Below are 17112 nucleotides of genomic sequence, written 5' to 3'. Positions count from 1 at the left end.
CAATCAGGGAAGCCCTGAAGAAGGGGATTCTAGCCGAACCTGAAGAGGTTTAAGAACTCCATGTGGACACACGATTTTATGAAAGTATGTTACATTTTCTCTCAATATTAGCAAATATATAATTATTATAAATATTAAAACGTTGAATGACACATATAAATTAAACATTTGCCTAGAAATTGTTCCATCAGATGTATCGCGAGGAAAAGAAATGAAGAGAACGTTTGAGGATAACCACGCTGGAGGTAAGAAGAGATGGTACGAGGAATATTCGAAGGCGGAGAAGCCCTGCAGACACTCCGTGTCGGAAGTCGACGTGTTGCGTCTGAAGGACGAGGGAAAAAAATACTTGGACGCCGAAACCTCGACTTTTCAGCTGAAACAGTCCAGGTTGCACGACTCGGAGCAAAAATGGCTGAAGATGGCCTTGCAACGTGGTACCACGGCTGATAAAATAGCAGCCAGTATAGTAATGGTGCAGGATAATCCGAAGTACAATCTAGGTCGTCTGACGTCTGTGGTGTCCCAGGTGCGAGGGGCCAAGCAGAATCAGTGCGACATGGTGATTGCGTCACTGAAAGAGCTCTTCCTTGCGGACCTGTTGCATCCTAAATTCAGGTCAGGATTGGCGTGTTTCAAACAATTTGTTTAAAACTATTTGATTAAAACTTGCTTAAAACAGCGGACACTGTTTTAAACAGCAGTTTAAAACGTTGCGATTAAAAGATGTGATTATTTGAAAAAGAAACTGCAAAGGAGAACAAAAACAAGTAAAGACTAATAGACGTGCATGTTGCAAAAAGGTTTTTGTTTTAATTTTTATATAAGTATATAAAGTATATAAAATATAGGTATATATAAATAATGAAACAAAAATAATAAAAGATAGGTATTATTTTAATGGAATATTTATTTTTGGAATATTTAATATTATTACATTTTTAATTATTCAATTTTTTAATTATATTATTAAATTTTGTAATATTTAATATTATTAAATATTAAGAAGTAATAATCAATATATTGAATATATTAAAAATTATACATATAAAGCTATCTACAAAAGCACAAATCACCAACTATTAAAATCCAAATTATAACATATTGTATTTTACATTTTATCTATTAAAATAATAAAATAATGTAATTCCTTTAAGTAAGAAAATAATACATATTTAAGTTGGAAAAAATAAACTGTAAATGAACAATAACATATGGGAATTGCATTGCATATTGAGTATTTCTTTAATATTTACTTTTATAAATTGAATTAAAATTAATAATTCAAAATAAATTAAAGAATATATAATTTTATATATTAAATATTCCAGGTTACTGAAGCTGGAGGAGCAGGATCTGGACAAGCTGAACCGGGGAAATGAGCCAGACTCCATCGTCAGGACTAATCCTCCCAGGAATAGACTGCTGGCGCACTGGTACTTTGAGGATCAGCTCCGCCAGCAATATGAGTGCTTTATATCCAACCTGTCCTCGGTGGCCTTCGATACAGTGGATGCGAATCGCGAGAAGGCTATATCCGCAATGACAGATCTGCTGATAGGCAACGCTGAGCAGGAGCACAGGTTGTTGGAGATGCTGGTGAACAAGATTGGCGATCCACAGAGCAAGGTTGCGTCCAAAGTTGTGTTTTGTATCAATAAGTTGCTGTACGAGCATCCGAATATGAAGCTCGTGATTCTGCGGGAGGTCGAGAAGTTGCTGTTTAGGAATAATGTATCCCAGCGTGCTCAGTATTACGCCATTTGTCTGCTGACGCAATTTGCTTTGGATAGGAACGACGATGCGATAGCTGGTACTCTGATAGAGGTGTATTTCGCGTTCTTCAAAGCGTGTCTGAAGAAGGGGGAACCTGACAGTAGGATGATGGCGGCGATTCTGACGGGTGTTAATAGGGCATATCCTTTTGCTAAAGTAGATTCGAAGGTGTTAAACGAACACGTTGATGCTGTGTATAAAGTGGTACATCTTGGATCGTTTAATGTCTCCCTGAACGCCCTTAATTTGTTGTTTCAAGTAAGTGGAATCATATTTGTTGTAATTTATTTAATATTTAATATTTTATTTAATATTAAATATAAATATATATTAACGAGCATTTGTATTTTTTTTAGATTACAGGTAGGAACGAATCTCAGGCAGACAGATTTTATTCAACCTTCTACAGAAAATTATTGGACCGACAGTTAGGAATAGCAAGTAAACGGGCCCTATTTCTGAACTTGTTATATCGAGTTCTTCAAAAGGATCAAAGCGTGATACGGTTGTACGCTTTTATGAGAAGAATCTTACAAGTAACGCTCTATTTCTCCGCAAATATGGCTTGTGCTATATTGTACATCGTCTCGAAGATTCTTCAAGGACGCCAGGATCTGAGACACGCGTTGCTCGAGACGCACGAACCCGTTAAAATCGAAGCTGACGAGGTGTGCGAAATAAATGACAGAGAGTCGGACATAGAGGAGGTCTGCGTAGTGGAGAAAGCTAAGAAGAATGAGGAAGATTCAATTATGTTGTCGAATGTCACGATTAGCGCGTCAGAAACTAAGTCCGAGATAAAGGAAGAGACGGAGGATATCAAAGTCGACGTGCGGAATATAAAAAAAGCGTACGATCCTTTCTGTCGTAATCCACTCTTCGCGGGAGCGAGCGCAGGATTTAACACCGAACTCGCAGCATTGTCCAAGCACTTTCATCCGAGTGTCGCTTTATTCGCGAACCAGATTATTCGAGGTAAATTTGATTGATTTCATATATTTTTATTCAATGTAAAATATTGTCCCATTTTAATCGATCAATCCCAAAATTTTTTATATTTTTGATCGTACAGCAAAATGTGTTTCAAAAGTTGTTTGATGTGAAAACAAACGAGATGGTGTTATTGATTTTTTTTAAGGACGTTTTTCAAGGTCATTTAAAGGTCAATTGTTTTTTTAAATGGAACCACTATATTTTTTTATATAAATCGATTCTTTGTAATTTTTTTAAACACTGTTGTACGATCAAAATAAAAAAGTTTTTGGGAATGATTGATTAAAATGGAACATCCTACAGTTTATATATGAATTATTTTTCTTTATTTATAGGAAACCCGATTACGTATACGGGTGATCCGCTGGAGGATCTGACGTTGGTTCGATTCTTGGATCGCTACGTCTTTAAAAATCCGAAGAAGCTGGAGGACAAGAAGATGCAGAGGAAGAACGATCCCTTGGCACAACGCACAGGATACACGCCTAAAGGAATACGTTCCTTGCCCGTCGACAGCATGGCGTATCTCAACGAGGCGGAGGAGCGAATACCGGTAGACGAGTTGTTTCTATATCAATACCTGAAGAGAAGAAACGAGATGAAGCAGCGTGTCAAACGAGAAGATGATGATGATGATGATGCTGATGATGATGCACAAAGTGTTAATAGCGAGGAATTCAATGATATGCTGGATCGTATGGGCAGTGGTCAAGATGTTGATGATTTAGACATCGCAGGAAATATTGTACCTGAGAAGAAAAGTACTATTATATATTATTTTTGTAAACACATTATTTATATATATTATTTTTATCATTTTTTCAAGCATATGAAATATGCTTTTTTGTCTTTATATGTCTTTAAAGAGAAAGAATTTTTTTTTTATATTCAAACTTAATAACTTCAATGTTTCATGTAATTAAGGAAACTATAAATAATATACAATATATAATATTAAAATGTTACATAATATAAATATATATATTATAATATAAATATATAATATTATATATATATATATAATTTATTTTAATTATATTAATAATTTCAGAAGCTAAAAAGAATAAAGAATTGGATGACAATGAGGAGGATGATGTTGAAGATAGCGAAGATCAATCTGAAGATGAAGATATTGTTAATAATGATGATACATCGGAAGATCTTAATGAAGATAATATTGATAATGAGTTGCAAGATTTAAGTGATATTGACCTCTCAGACATGGATAATGATGGGGATTTGAGTGATATAGAGTTTAACGATTCCGATAACGAAGAGGTTTTAGATGACGAATTAATTTCCGATTTGAATAGAAAGTTAATGACGAAAAATTCGAAAGGCAAAGAGAAGGGAGGAAAAATCGACAGCGATATATTCATGTCGGCAGAGAAATTTGCCGAGATGTTGGAAGAACAGAGCAAAACGAAGGGAAAACACGGTAGTAGTAACACTTTTAGCAGCAGCGACGGAGCTAGCGCTAAGCAAATAGATTGGGAAGTGAAACGGCATCAACGATTGAGAGGATCATTCGGGAAAAACAAACGAAAGTCTAACCAATCTAATAATAAACAGATTAAAAAGTTCAAACGATAAATATGTAATAAACATATTTTATAGATGTAATTTTTACATTCGTTTATATATATAATAGCCCCTTTTTCAATACAAAACAATTGAGAATGATAAACATTTATTTAATTATAATTATTTATATAATAGCACTTTTTTCTCTTCTCTTACGATTTTTAAACATAATCGTCATGATATATATTTCACTGTTATGCCATTTTTATGTAAAACAACTTTTAATATAGATATTCCTTTTTCCTTTATTGACACAACATTTTTCTTATATATTAATCAAGATAACTTCAATAATGGAGCACAATAAGTCATCTTTAAATACAATAATAAAATTAAATCATTCCCAAGTGAGTTAAGAAATATAAAATTATATAAGTAAAAAATAAATAATTGTAATCATTTTTAATCTTTTCTTTTTGATGATTTATTAAAAAACATGATGTTTTATTTTATAATTTGTAATTTATGTTATTTGGATTTAGAAATTTAAAATCTTTATGGACACAAATGATTTTTGTTCAATTCACATTTTTCATTTAAAATGTAATCTAGAAAAACTGAAAAAAATTTAGAAGAAAAATGAAAAGAAAACTGCATTACAATTGATATTTTGTCACTATTTATTAATGTACATAAAGCTATTATCTTTGAATTATTATTCAAATGAACTTTTGAATAATTATATAGTTTATTTCAAAATATTTATATAACAGACTCCTCTTTGTGTCTTTGAATATCATTAAAATTTTTTCAAGGGAATTTCTAAATGACAAGGTCTTTGAAAAATTAGATCAAAATTGTTTTGTCCTTATCAAATATCAACACAAATGTTAAATACTATTATATCTACACGAATTACCCATTTACCTTCTAGATTTTTAACAGCACTCTCAATTACTTAAGATATACATGCTATACAAATTCCAAATTTCATGAATATATGCTGTAATTAAAATGTAATACATGTAAAACAATATAGTCTAAACAATTATTTAAACGTTCCATTGCATTACTTGTTACTTAAAAATTTTCAGCAACATTATGTACATAGGATACAAAATTAGAAGAAAGTAGAAGGGAAAATAGGTCTTTCACATAGATAAAAAATAGCCATCTGATACATCTGATGTACAACACGACTGTGACAGCTCGCTTAGTAAGTCTCTGAGATTTGTAAAAAAATGTTAAATCTATTTTATATTTGCAGTACGTGCAATGACAACTTTGTAAGATGTTCATTTGTTTCCTCTTTCTTAACGCGCAGTTAAAAAACATCGCTAAATGCGATATATCCTAAAGCGAGCGGTATATGTGTATCTGTAAACTGGACGCTACTCTGGATCAGGTTTGGTGGAGTTTTCCTCGTCATGGGTAGGGCTGTGCCATGTAAGTCGTTCCTCGTAAAACTTAATTACAATCTGTGGACATTTCTCGTTGGCAATGCGCGCGGGAACTAAATCGGCGTCGTCCGTTCCTTTCCATTTCATCAAGAACATCAGCTCGCCACTGGAATCTGTCGCACCGATGATACGTTCGGGTTCCAGATTTCTGTCAAATCCTATAATATAGAATAACAAATTAATCTATTGAAAAGGAAACAAAAATTGAAATTACAATTGATTTAAAATTAAAATGAAATTCGAGTTTATTTTCATTAAAGCAGGAACATACAGGGGCTTTAATATTTTCCAAAATAAGGGGAAAAAAAATTGTCGATGCTTCCCTCCTTTACCTTCCGGCTTCTTTTCTTCTACTACAGACTTCTTCTTAGCTTGAGTAGGCGTCGGTGTGCTGGCGCTTTTTCGTTTTTTCTGTTCCTTTTCCTCGTAACGTTTTCCTGACGCCGCTGCCTCCTTCTTCTTTCGCTGTTCTTCAAACTGTGCAATAAGATCCGGGCAGTCTAAATTTTCTTCCGGTTCCCACGTATTTTCATCATTGGAATATCCCTTCCATTTTAGGAAATATTCCACCTGTAATTTGAAGAAATATCTATTTAGAATCATGAATCTTAGCAATTCAACAATGCAAATTATAAACAGGATCTTACATACCTTTCCCTTCACAACTCTTCTATCTAAAACTTTCTCCACACTGAACTCCTCTTCTGTTTCATTGTCCACCGTAGGTGAATCTTTGACTTTGCTCATTTTTGTACTGTAAATAAATGTCGCAATTAATATTCTTGTCCTTAATCTGGAAAATCATCATATATAGATACAAATGTAAGAAATAAAAGACAATTCATTAATATTCTTGTCTTTAATCTGGAAAATCATTATATATAGACACAAATGTAATAAATAAAAGAGATAAAGTTGAAAATGTTCAAGTTGTAGAGGCACAAAAGTGATGAAACATCACAGAAAAATATCCTTTCCCTCTATCGCTTTCTCTCAACAAAACAAAAGACTTGTCATCGACTCAGTTAGCAACAGCATAATATATATATGCAAATAAGCTGTTTCTAAATAAGATTATACGCCGAGGCGTATAATTTCCTGAAAAAAATCTATTGTATATATTCCAGAATTGTAAAAAAATAACAGAAAAAAATAACAAAAGTGAAGTCTAAAAATTCGCGCTAACCAACGCGACCGTACATAATTCTCGTTTTCCCTGTGATCGGACTCACGAGCGAGAAATCGGAATAAAATTGTCGGAAAATCAGGGAAGACTCACTGTTAGAGCGCGACTGCAAAATTAAGCGCGGACTTGCGGCGAGCAGGTTTCAAAATGGCGGAGTTGACGGCGAGGACGCGTTTTACCGGTACTCGTGACTCAATGACACTGCGTACTTGGACTTTATTTCGCGTTCGTGGAAAATCTAAACGCCAGACGGGGGATACTCGGGTACTCACCTAGGGCGTTATTACACCGCGTCCAAGAAATCTCGTCCTCGAGCACTCGAATCGCCTGTTGATTATTCCGTCGAACTACTCCGATGCGAGACCACCTTTTCAACTGTTTCGCAGTCACTCACGCGCGTTGCCGCGAAAAATCTAAGGTTGTCAACCCACCAGGGCGAAAAATACCTAGACTTTTCTCGACAAACGAAAATTCAAGTTCCATAAGGAATTTGGGACATTTATTTGGACACGTTTTGTAGGAATTTTTGGAAAAAAACAAATTGATTGAAGTTATTAAAACATTTATATTCAATTAGAATTTTATTTCTTAATTCTTTTAAAATTTATAATAACAAATAACAAAAAAATTTTGATTTTTATAATTATATAAATCTTATATAAAAATATTTTTTAATAATTTTAAATAATTTATATATTTTTAAATCATTTTTAATTTTAAATATTTATATATAAATATTTTTTGGTTGTAATTGCAATTTATGACAAATAAACATAAAAATTAATAATATATTTTAATTAAAAAATAATAAATTTTAAATTCACAAATAACTTGTTAATTCGAAAGTACCTTTTGTTAATTCGAAAATAACTTTCGTTAATTCGAAAGTAACTTTCGTTAATTTGAAAGTAACTTTTGTTAATTTGAAAGTAACTTTTGTTAATTCGAAAGTAACTTTTGTTAATTCAAATGTAACTTTTGTTAATTTGAAAGTAACTTTTGTTAATTTAAAAGTAATTAATTTTTTTAACATTTAAAGAATTTTTTACCCAACTCTGAACGCAGCTAATTACGTCGCTCGGCGGTCTAGGGACCCTAGGGTAATCGACCAATCGGAGGATTTCGTGTCTAATTGAGTACATGTCGAACACGTATGAACTCGACTTTGAATCGAACATCTGATTTCTGTGACGCGCTGTTGCTTGGCAAAGTTAAGCAAGGTCTTCGAGGTATCTCGTGTTAAAATAGCATTCGCCAAAGGACCAGTATGTATTGAATAATCATATTTTTCTTCATCGCGCAAAGGATTTTTATTAATGAATATTTCACACGTAGATTATTCACAATATAATAATAGGTCGAAATGGCTGCCCGTTCGGTTCTGAGATATTTGAAACCAAAGCCCGTGATACTCCAGAGTCACCGATATGCCTCTCTGTCCGGGTTCGATATTCAGCACAAGACTCCCACCGTCAAGAAGGTGATGGCCATACCAAAGGCCCAGTACGGTGGTAGGCACACCGTCACCATGCTTCCTGGAGCTGGTATCGGACCAGAGTTAATGAATTATGTCAAGGAGGTGTGTAAACATCATTTGGAACTTTAGGAGCAGACTGTCTTAAAGATAGAAGGCATATTGGTCTTCCATCCGGAGCTAAGATATTCAAGAAACTTGTGTGTCTCATTGATTCATTTATGAGGAATTTAAGTGATGGAAGATAATAAGAAACTTGTTTATAGATTTATTTACGAGAAATTTAAGTCTCTCTTATGAATGTATTTCGTAAAATTTGTTGCTAATCTATAAACCACAAGTTTCTTAAATCTTCCATCCGGTGCTAAGTTTCAATACAAGTTTCTTAAGTCTTCCGGAGCTAAGATAATCAAGAAACTTGTGGCTCATTGATTCATTTATGAGGAATTTAAGTCTCTCCTATGAATGTATTTTATAAAATTTGTTGGTGATCTGATTCTTAATAGAGTATATCAATTTATATAATTTTATATAATAATATTATACAATTTCAATATTTATTATCTAATAAGATAGTAAATATAAAAATTGTATAATTTTATTATATACAATTATATAAATTAATATATTCTATTAAGAATCAGATTGTCTATAAATTTTATTATCTTAATATACAATAAATTATCTTATTAGAATACAAAATTATCTTATTAGATAATAAATATTAAAATTGTGTAGTATTATATATAGAATTATATATAAATTGATATATTCTAATAAATTAGATTGTCAGCAAATTTTATGAAATACATTTATAAGAGACTTAAATTTCTTGTAAATAAATCTATAAGCCACAAGTGTATTAAATATCTTCGAGATTAGCTCCGGAATATATTTATTATAATTTATTAAAATTATTATATATATATATATATATATATATATATATATTTATAATATATTTATTAAAATTTCTATTTCTTATAATCTTGTATCTAATTTAAAATCTGCTTTCTAGGTGTTTAAATACGCTGGAGTGCCGGTGGACTTCGAGGACGTCGACATCGACCCGAAAGCGGACGACAACGTCGACCTGGATTTCGCGATCACATCGATACGCCGAAACGGAGTGGCGTTGAAGGGTAACATCGAGACCCACAGCACGGAAGCCAGCGTGATCTCGCGGAACGTCGCTCTGCGAAACGAGCTGGACCTTTATGTGAACGTTCTCCACTGCGTGTCCTACCCAGGCGTGAATTCCCGCCAGAAGAACATCGACATAGTGATCGTCCGGCAGAACACCGAGGGCGAGTACTCCATGCTGGAGCATGAGAGCGTCTACGGCGTGATCGAGAGCATGAAGGTCATCACGAGGTCGAACTCGGAGCGAGTTGCGCGTTACGCGTTCGAGTACGCGAAGAGGAACGGCCGGAAGAAGGTCACCACCGTCCACAAGGCGAACATCATGAAGCTATCGGACGGCCTTTTCCTGGAGATCTCGCGCCGAGTCGCCAAAGACTACCCGGACATCATCCACAACGACATGATCATCGACAACTGTTGCATGCAACTGGTCTCAAATCCCCATCAGTTCGACGTGGTGCTGACCACCAATCTCTACGGCGCCATCGTCTCCAACGTGGTCTGCGGGCTGCTGGGCGGTGCTGGTCTTCTGTCAGGGAAGAATTACGGCGACCATTACACCATCTTCGAGCCGGGGACCCGCAACACCGGCACCAGCATCGCCGGCAAGAACATCGCGAATCCCATCGCGATGCTGAACGCTGCGGTGGATATGCTGCGTCACCTGGGTAACAAGCATCACGCCAGCATCATACAAAACGCGATCAACAAGACTATCAATCAAGGAATTCATACTCGTGACCTCGGCGGCACCGCCACCAGCAGGGAAGTTGTCGACAATATACTGAAGCACATCAAAATCGCGACCGCTTAAGACTGAATTTTTATTCTAAATAGAAACCTCTCGTAGCGACTCTCTGTCCACGGAAAAGTGACGAGTTCAATATGTTATACTAAAAGTATTAAATCATTTCTCTTTCTCCTTTTTAGTGAAATAATGATAGCCAGGTAGAGCAAACTGACGTCATTTTGATGTTTAATGACGTCATTTAATTTCTCTTTCTCCTTTTAATGAAATAATAATTTCCCAGGTAGCCAACTCACGTGATGTCGACATCGATGACGTCAATTTGCTACTTGGGATGCTAAGATAGTTGCGATAATTATACGATTAAAACCTGCAAAATATCTCGCACAAAATCATTACGAATACTTTTTGAAGTTTTAACTTGCTATAAATTACAATGTGCTCTGTAATATAGCAATAATAATAATTATGTAATAATGTAGTAATAATTGGAATTTTGTATAAAAATACATAATGTATATTATAAGAATATTAATAGTAGAGCAGTTCCTACGGATAAATTTAACAAATATCAAAGTATTGTGACTATCGTTGCTGTGAGAATAATTTGTATAAAATGCGAAAACCACTTGTTATATATAGCTTGTTTATTAAAATACTCATTCATACTTAAGCAAAAAAATATGGTTATAATTTATTAAACTGTGACCAGATATTCACTTATATCGCTTTAGTACAATTTTATCTAGATGAATTAAAAATTCTAACACAATGTTAAATTACACTTTATTACTTTAAGATTACATTGTGTAAAATGTATATATATATATATATATATATATATATATATATATATATATATATGTATATACGTCGTGTTCATATGAATAAAATGTATATTTACATTTCTAAAGAAAATACTGGGAATTAATTTTGTAACAGCTGCAAAGCTAATTCCTCATCGGCCTGTAAATGAGCAACATTTGACGTTTTCTGCTTTTTTCTTTTATGCTCCTCTTGTGTCACCAATTTTCTTTTGGACGGCCTGTAAAAATAATCGTGAAGAAAAGTCCTTGAATTTATTCAATCTTATTTATTAAAAAAGAATTTTTACCTGTGAATGAGATTTTCTTCCTCAGACTCAGTTTCTTCAAATTCGCTAGAGGATGATTCTTCTTCATCTGTATTTCGTTGCTTGCCGTATATTTTATCTGGGTCAGGTAACCATGAGAGATCAGGACCTTCACCTTCACTAGATTCATCTTCGCTAACATCATTGTCTGCATCTTCTTTTTTGAGTAAAGAAGCACCTTCCTCTTCTTCATCATTTTCTTCTATCTTCTTGGCTTTCAGTTTTCTCTTCTCTTCTCTGTGCTTCTCTTTAATCTTTTCTCTGAATCTTTGTTTATCGAACTGATCCTCCTCGCGCAATATTTGTTTAGCTAATTCAATATTAATACCAGACTCGACTTCATCTTCATACTGTCGAGCTAATGCTGACATTTTCGTTTTCGTAGAATCGACTACTTCCTGAGGGGGAAAAAAAATTTCATTAATCTCTATTTTGATTTAGAACAGGTTTTTTCAGTTTGAGAAAGAACTTTTCTTTTAGACAATGTTCTCTTTAGTTTTCATTAATTTCTCAACGAGTGTGTAAGTCAATTATAAATCTGAGTTTTAATAGTTTAAAAATTATATATATATTATTGATAATTAATTAAATTGAAACTATTGAAAAATTATACATATAACATTGTTATATAAAATGCTTAATGTAATTCTTACTTGTCCCTCATCATCAAACGTGGTCTTTTTGTTAGGTACAATGTTCTTTCTGAGAATCTTTTTAGCCAGTGCAACCTTTGTAATGGGTTTCTTTTTATTCTTTGTCTCATCTTTTTCTATCACCGGTATTTCACCATCAATATCTACATTTTTCCTTTTTATAGTTAATATGTCATCATCATCACTATCATCTACAAAAAATTATACACGAAATTTAATATGGTTAATTAAATAAATTATTAATTTATTATCAATAACTATTTTAATTATTAATAAATTATTTTAATTGTATAATTATTTTAATTATTAATAAATTACTTATATATTAATAATTATATATTTTAATTATTAATAAATTATATATATACATATATATATATTATTAATTAAATTAAATTAATTAAAAATTGCATTTTGTGTGCAACAGAAATAAAATAGTCAGCTTTTATATATAAGATAATAAATATTTTTTCCTTTTTTACCAAATTGAAGAGGAACAAGATCTTCCTTTTTAATCAGTTTCTTTTCACTATTTGTTGTAGTATTAGGAATACTCGTGTCAGAACTATCTCTATCTTCCTGTTCACTATTATCTTCCGAATCGGTGGAAATTTTATTTGTCTCTTCTTGTCCAGTCTCAATGCTATTTTCAGCTAACATTTTTTTCTGCATTCTTTGTAAGAATCGGATTCTCGGAGGAATGGCTAAACCTAATGATCTGAAGAAAAAAAATCAATCTGCAAAATGCTCAACATATATATCTATTGATTTATATTTAATTTTTTAAACTTACTTGGCATACGCATCTGTGTCTAAAGAATGCACATTGAAGAGTTCTTTATCCTTCATTAAGAAAACCGATTTGACATATGCGACGAAAGCTCTCTGAGCTGTTTCTTTTAATGTCACATCTCGCGCTAATAAAGCTTCAAGTTTACGATGTGGCGACTGCAGTTTGCTTGGATTGATTCTATATATAAAAATAATTGGTGAAAAATTTTATAATTTTATAATTGGTGAATATAATTTTATGTTAGATGTAAAACTTATATATAATGTATATAATAACTAATATTAATAAATGTATAATAAATCTTACTTTATCATATTTATTGGTATTTTACGTTGTTTAAGCTTTTCAATCATTATCTCTTCGGATGGCAGCAGAACTAGGAGAGATTCGCCACAACTTTTAAATCTGGCGGTTCTGCCTGCTCTATGTATATAAGCGTTCACGTCTTCTGGACAATCCATTTGGAGTACCCAATTTACAGCAGGAAAGTCTGCAAAATTGCGATATTGTGTTATTTCAATTTAATGATAATTATAAAAAATTTTTATTCTATATATTTTATTTTTGTTGCACATAAAATGCAATTTTTTAACTAATTTAATTTAATAATAAATAATTTATTATAATTAAAATAATTATATAATAATTATATATCAAATTATAATTATATAAAAGTTCTCTGATAGAAATTTAAATATTCTAAGTAATGTTTTAGAATTTAATTACCTAATCCACGAGATGCAATATCAGTGGCGAATAAGACGGCGTGTTGCTTTTTGCAAAATGATTCGTAAATACTCATCCTCTTCAATTGATGAAGTGTACCATAAAGAGCTAATAAACTGATGCCAGGACGTAGTCGACAAAACGATTCGTGCATGTATTTCACCTATAAAATTGATTTTAGATAAGTAAATTATTTTAATCAACAATTAAATATTTTTGGCATTAATAAATAATAATTACCTGTTTGCAGCTGGAAAAGAACACAATAATCTTCTGCTTCAGATGATTTCGTATAAAGGACCACAGCATTGCTGTTTTATCTTCTAAGGAACATACAATATAACTTTGCTGCAAACTTTCCGGTGTGGTGTGCGTAGAGTGTTCATGCACAGACACATATAACGGATCCTTGAGACTTAATCTTGCTAGGTCCTTTACAGATCTAACAGAAATATGTAAAATATGTATAATATATTCTAAAAAAAATTCTAATTCCATGTAATTATCTTTAATTACGTTTATATATATTTACACATATACATACTTAGTCTGAGTTGCTGAGAAGAGTAAAGTTTGTCGTTTAGGTGGTAAATTTTCAATAATGGAATTCATGGTCCTTTCGAAACCCATGTCTAAACAACGATCCGCTTCATCCAACACTAATATCTACAATTTATCAATTTTATTAATCTTTTTTTATAGTTAAGAACATCATTTTCAATATTTTATGGTAGTTTTTTTTCAAAAAATAATATTCTTAAAATTTTAAATATTGACAATGGATAGTTTTAAAGAGTAAATATTCTTTTTATTGTTGATTTTTAAAATAAAATAAAAACTTTTTCATCTATTCAAAGTTTATTCAATATTTATCTTCTCAAAATAATTATACTTTTTCAATCTAAGACACTATTTTTTTAAATTCAAACTGCTTCTATAAAATTATAATTTAAAAATATTTTAATTTTATAATAGTATAACTTTTTGAAAAAAAAATTTTAAATCTTAATTTCAAGCAAATCTGTTTTAAGTTTTTAAATTTGCATTACACAATTAATAAAAATTATAAAATGTAAATTCTAGATTTAAAATGCACATACCATGTTTAATTGAAAAAGAAAGACATTTAATTACCTGCATATTTATACAATCAAATAACGGATTCTCATCCATATGGTGGAGCAAACGTCCTGGCGTGCATATAACTATGTTGCACTGATCCATACGTTTCCTTTCAAATTTCAAATCCTTCCCTCCTATAATCAGACCAGCTGAAATATCATGATACTGGCCTACTTTCCGCAGTGTCTCATAAATTTGATACGCCAGTTCCCTTGTCGGTGTTATAATTAGTGCGCCCAGACCATCCAATCTTGACCATTGTTTGCAGTATAAGAGTTCTAAAACCTACAATAAAATAACTAATCAATGCTGTATCGTATTGAAAATATATACTTGTGAGAGTCATCAGAGTTCGTACTGGAATGAGAAAAGCCAATGTCTTGCCGCTGCCAGTTTTTGCAGCTCCCAAGATATCGTTGCCCTGCAAAGCCAGGCCAATGCTTTGTCTCTGGATATCCGTCATATCCACATACTTATTCTCCGCCAAACCTTTTAGGGTAAACTTCGATAAAGGAAGGTGATTGAATTTTGTTGCTTTAGTGACATCTATCTACAATTAAGTTGCAATTAATTTTACATTTTTTTGACATTGTTACATCTATTTACATGTTTTGTAAAATCATGTAAGGTGTAAAGTATTAATTATTTTATTACTTTTATCTTCATTTTTACAAAGGTATATATTAGATCCCACATTATATTTCTTTGATGAAGAAGCATAATGTAATATTATAGACACTTAATTATATTTTTACACTTTTATTTTAAAAAATGAGTAATTATTTTTTATGTAAGGTGAAATAGCACATGTTTTGTAAAATTATGCACTTACTGTGTTATACTTGGAGCATAACTCTTGAATTATTTTCTTCTCTGGTATGCGTTTTTTCTTTACATAAGCCTTCACCTTCTTATTCTGCATTGTTATTTATTTTTTTGACGTTTCTTCGACTTTTAAATCGTATCAAAAAGCATCAATTATTATATTTCTACTTTATTCTTGAGGTTATACGATGCTAACAACACAAACACATGGCAGACATAAAAGAAAAAAGAAAATAACACCGGTGTGATGTTATGTTAACCTCGGTTTAATTGATGGTATGTTTATAAAATTTATACTTATTTTATTAATTTAACACTTAAATGAGTTTTCGTATGTTAAAAAATATTGTGTAACATTATGTTGTAGAAATTTCACTTGAAAAGGACCACAACCAAATGGTCGAAACGTCGTGAAATAATCAAATAAAATTGCTAGTTACGTCGTAGTCAAGTCGTTTAAGAAAAAAGAAAGTTCGATGTTCGATTAATCGATTACTGTCGATATTTCTAAGGTTCGATATATCGACTTTTGATTTAAAAAATAGATTTATTTTCATTTATTTTCAAATATTTTATGTAAGTTGAATATACAAAAATTGTTAATAATAATCAATTATAAAAATAATTAGTTTTTAAATATAAAAAAATAAAATCAATATATCGATTTTATTTTGTAATAAAATTAATTATTTTTATTTTTATTGATTCTTTTTATATTGTTTTTTTTTTCAATATTGCGCAACTCTATTATTTTTTAGATTTTTATCAATTTTATTAAAATTTTTTCTTGATTATTAATTTAGTCAAATTGATATATTAGTTAATCGAAAAGTTTAATTTAAACTACATTTTATTTTTGTAAAATTAAAATTTTTATTGATTCTTAATTTAGTCAAATTGATATATTAGTCAATCGAAAAGTTTAATTTGAATTACATTTTATTTTTGTAAAATTGACTTTGACCTGAAAAATCATCTAAAGAAATAATTACTCCTATTTTTTAAAATTATTTCTCTAAATAAAAGTATAAAAATAAAATTAAGTGTTTATGTAATATTACATTATAGTTCTTTAAATCATTTTTATTTTATTTTATTTGTCCTAAAATTTTAAAAAGAAATTATCATTTTTAGATGTTTTTTTTAGATCAGTGTCAATTTTACAAAAATAAAATGTAGCGCAAATTAAAATTTTTTATTGACTATTAATTCGAATTTTATTTTATTTTAACAAATAAATAATTTTAATACATATAATAAAACTAAATAAAACTGACTTGAAAAATTATCTAAAAAATAATTACTCATTTTTTAAAATAAAAGTGTAAAAATATAATTAAGTGTCTATAATATTACATTATGCTTCTTTATCAAAGAAATATAATGTGGGATATAATATATATCTTTGTCAAAAAGAAGATAAAAATAATAAAATAATTAATATTTTAGTTTTTTTATCAGAATTAAAAATAGAAATAAAAAAGGAATAATTAAGATAAAAAAACAGATTTTTATTTATTAATCTCTTTTATCTTAAAAATTAATTTTGCAAATTTT

The 17112-nt window shown here is 30.9% G+C and overlaps 4 protein-coding genes across 6 annotated transcripts; 2 read left to right on the top strand and 2 right to left on the bottom strand.

Moving 5' to 3' along the window:
* Nucleotide 1: 1 nt before the first annotated feature.
* On the top strand, nt 2-5612 carry Noc1 (Nucleolar complex protein 1). The gene is made up of 6 exons (XM_029311029.2): nt 2-84; nt 177-618; nt 1332-2034; nt 2133-2751; nt 3105-3530; nt 3821-5612. The coding sequence occupies exons 2-6, from the start codon at nt 212-214 to the stop codon at nt 4360-4362; spliced, it is 2697 nt and encodes an 898-aa protein (XP_029166862.1). The 5' UTR covers nt 2-84; nt 177-211; the 3' UTR covers nt 4363-5612.
* Nucleotides 4956-7357, bottom strand: LOC114937546 (chromobox protein homolog 5). Of its 2 annotated transcripts, none has more exons than XM_029311079.2 (4): nt 7212-7357; nt 6405-6507; nt 6086-6323; nt 4956-5911 (listed from the first exon to the last, which is right to left on the bottom strand). In XM_029311079.2, the coding sequence occupies exons 2-4, from the start codon at nt 6498-6500 to the stop codon at nt 5685-5687; spliced, it is 561 nt and encodes a 186-aa protein (XP_029166912.1). In that variant the 5' UTR covers nt 6501-6507; nt 7212-7357; the 3' UTR covers nt 4956-5684. The 2 variants fall into 2 exon arrangements, with proteins under 2 accessions (XP_029166912.1, XP_085344892.1); XM_085488766.1 differs by lacking the exon at nt 7212-7357 and adding an exon at nt 7033-7114.
* Nucleotides 7358-8074: 717 nt separating this feature from the next.
* Nucleotides 8075-11085, top strand: Idh3g (Isocitrate dehydrogenase (NAD(+)) 3 non-catalytic subunit gamma). Of its 2 annotated transcripts, none has more exons than XM_029311043.2 (3): nt 8075-8204; nt 8297-8518; nt 9432-11085. In XM_029311043.2, exons 2-3 carry the CDS (start codon nt 8303-8305, stop codon nt 10368-10370), a joined length of 1155 nt encoding a protein of 384 aa, XP_029166876.1. In that variant the 5' UTR covers nt 8075-8204; nt 8297-8302; the 3' UTR covers nt 10371-11085. The 2 variants fall into 2 exon arrangements, with proteins under 2 accessions (XP_029166876.1, XP_029166884.1); XM_029311051.2 differs by having other exon boundaries at nt 8275-8518.
* Nucleotides 11074-16014, bottom strand: LOC114937566 (putative ATP-dependent RNA helicase DDX10). The gene is made up of 12 exons (XM_029311087.2): nt 15563-16014; nt 15089-15280; nt 14743-15015; nt 14153-14274; nt 13849-14050; nt 13609-13771; nt 13189-13372; nt 12883-13059; nt 12572-12807; nt 12090-12280; nt 11419-11834; nt 11074-11349 (listed from the first exon to the last, which is right to left on the bottom strand). The coding sequence occupies exons 1-12, from the start codon at nt 15650-15652 to the stop codon at nt 11232-11234; spliced, it is 2364 nt and encodes a 787-aa protein (XP_029166920.1). The 5' UTR covers nt 15653-16014; the 3' UTR covers nt 11074-11231.
* Between the last annotated feature and the right edge of the window lie 1098 nt (nt 16015-17112).

This window comes from Nylanderia fulva, unplaced genomic scaffold, assembly GCF_048542155.1.
Source record: "Nylanderia fulva isolate GAGA-0341 unplaced genomic scaffold, ASM4854215v1 Scaffold71, whole genome shotgun sequence".
Lineage (NCBI taxonomy): Eukaryota > Metazoa > Arthropoda > Insecta > Hymenoptera > Formicidae > Nylanderia > Nylanderia fulva.
The sequence above is the reverse complement of the archived record's forward strand: the minus strand, read 5'-3'. Positions and strand labels throughout refer to the sequence as shown.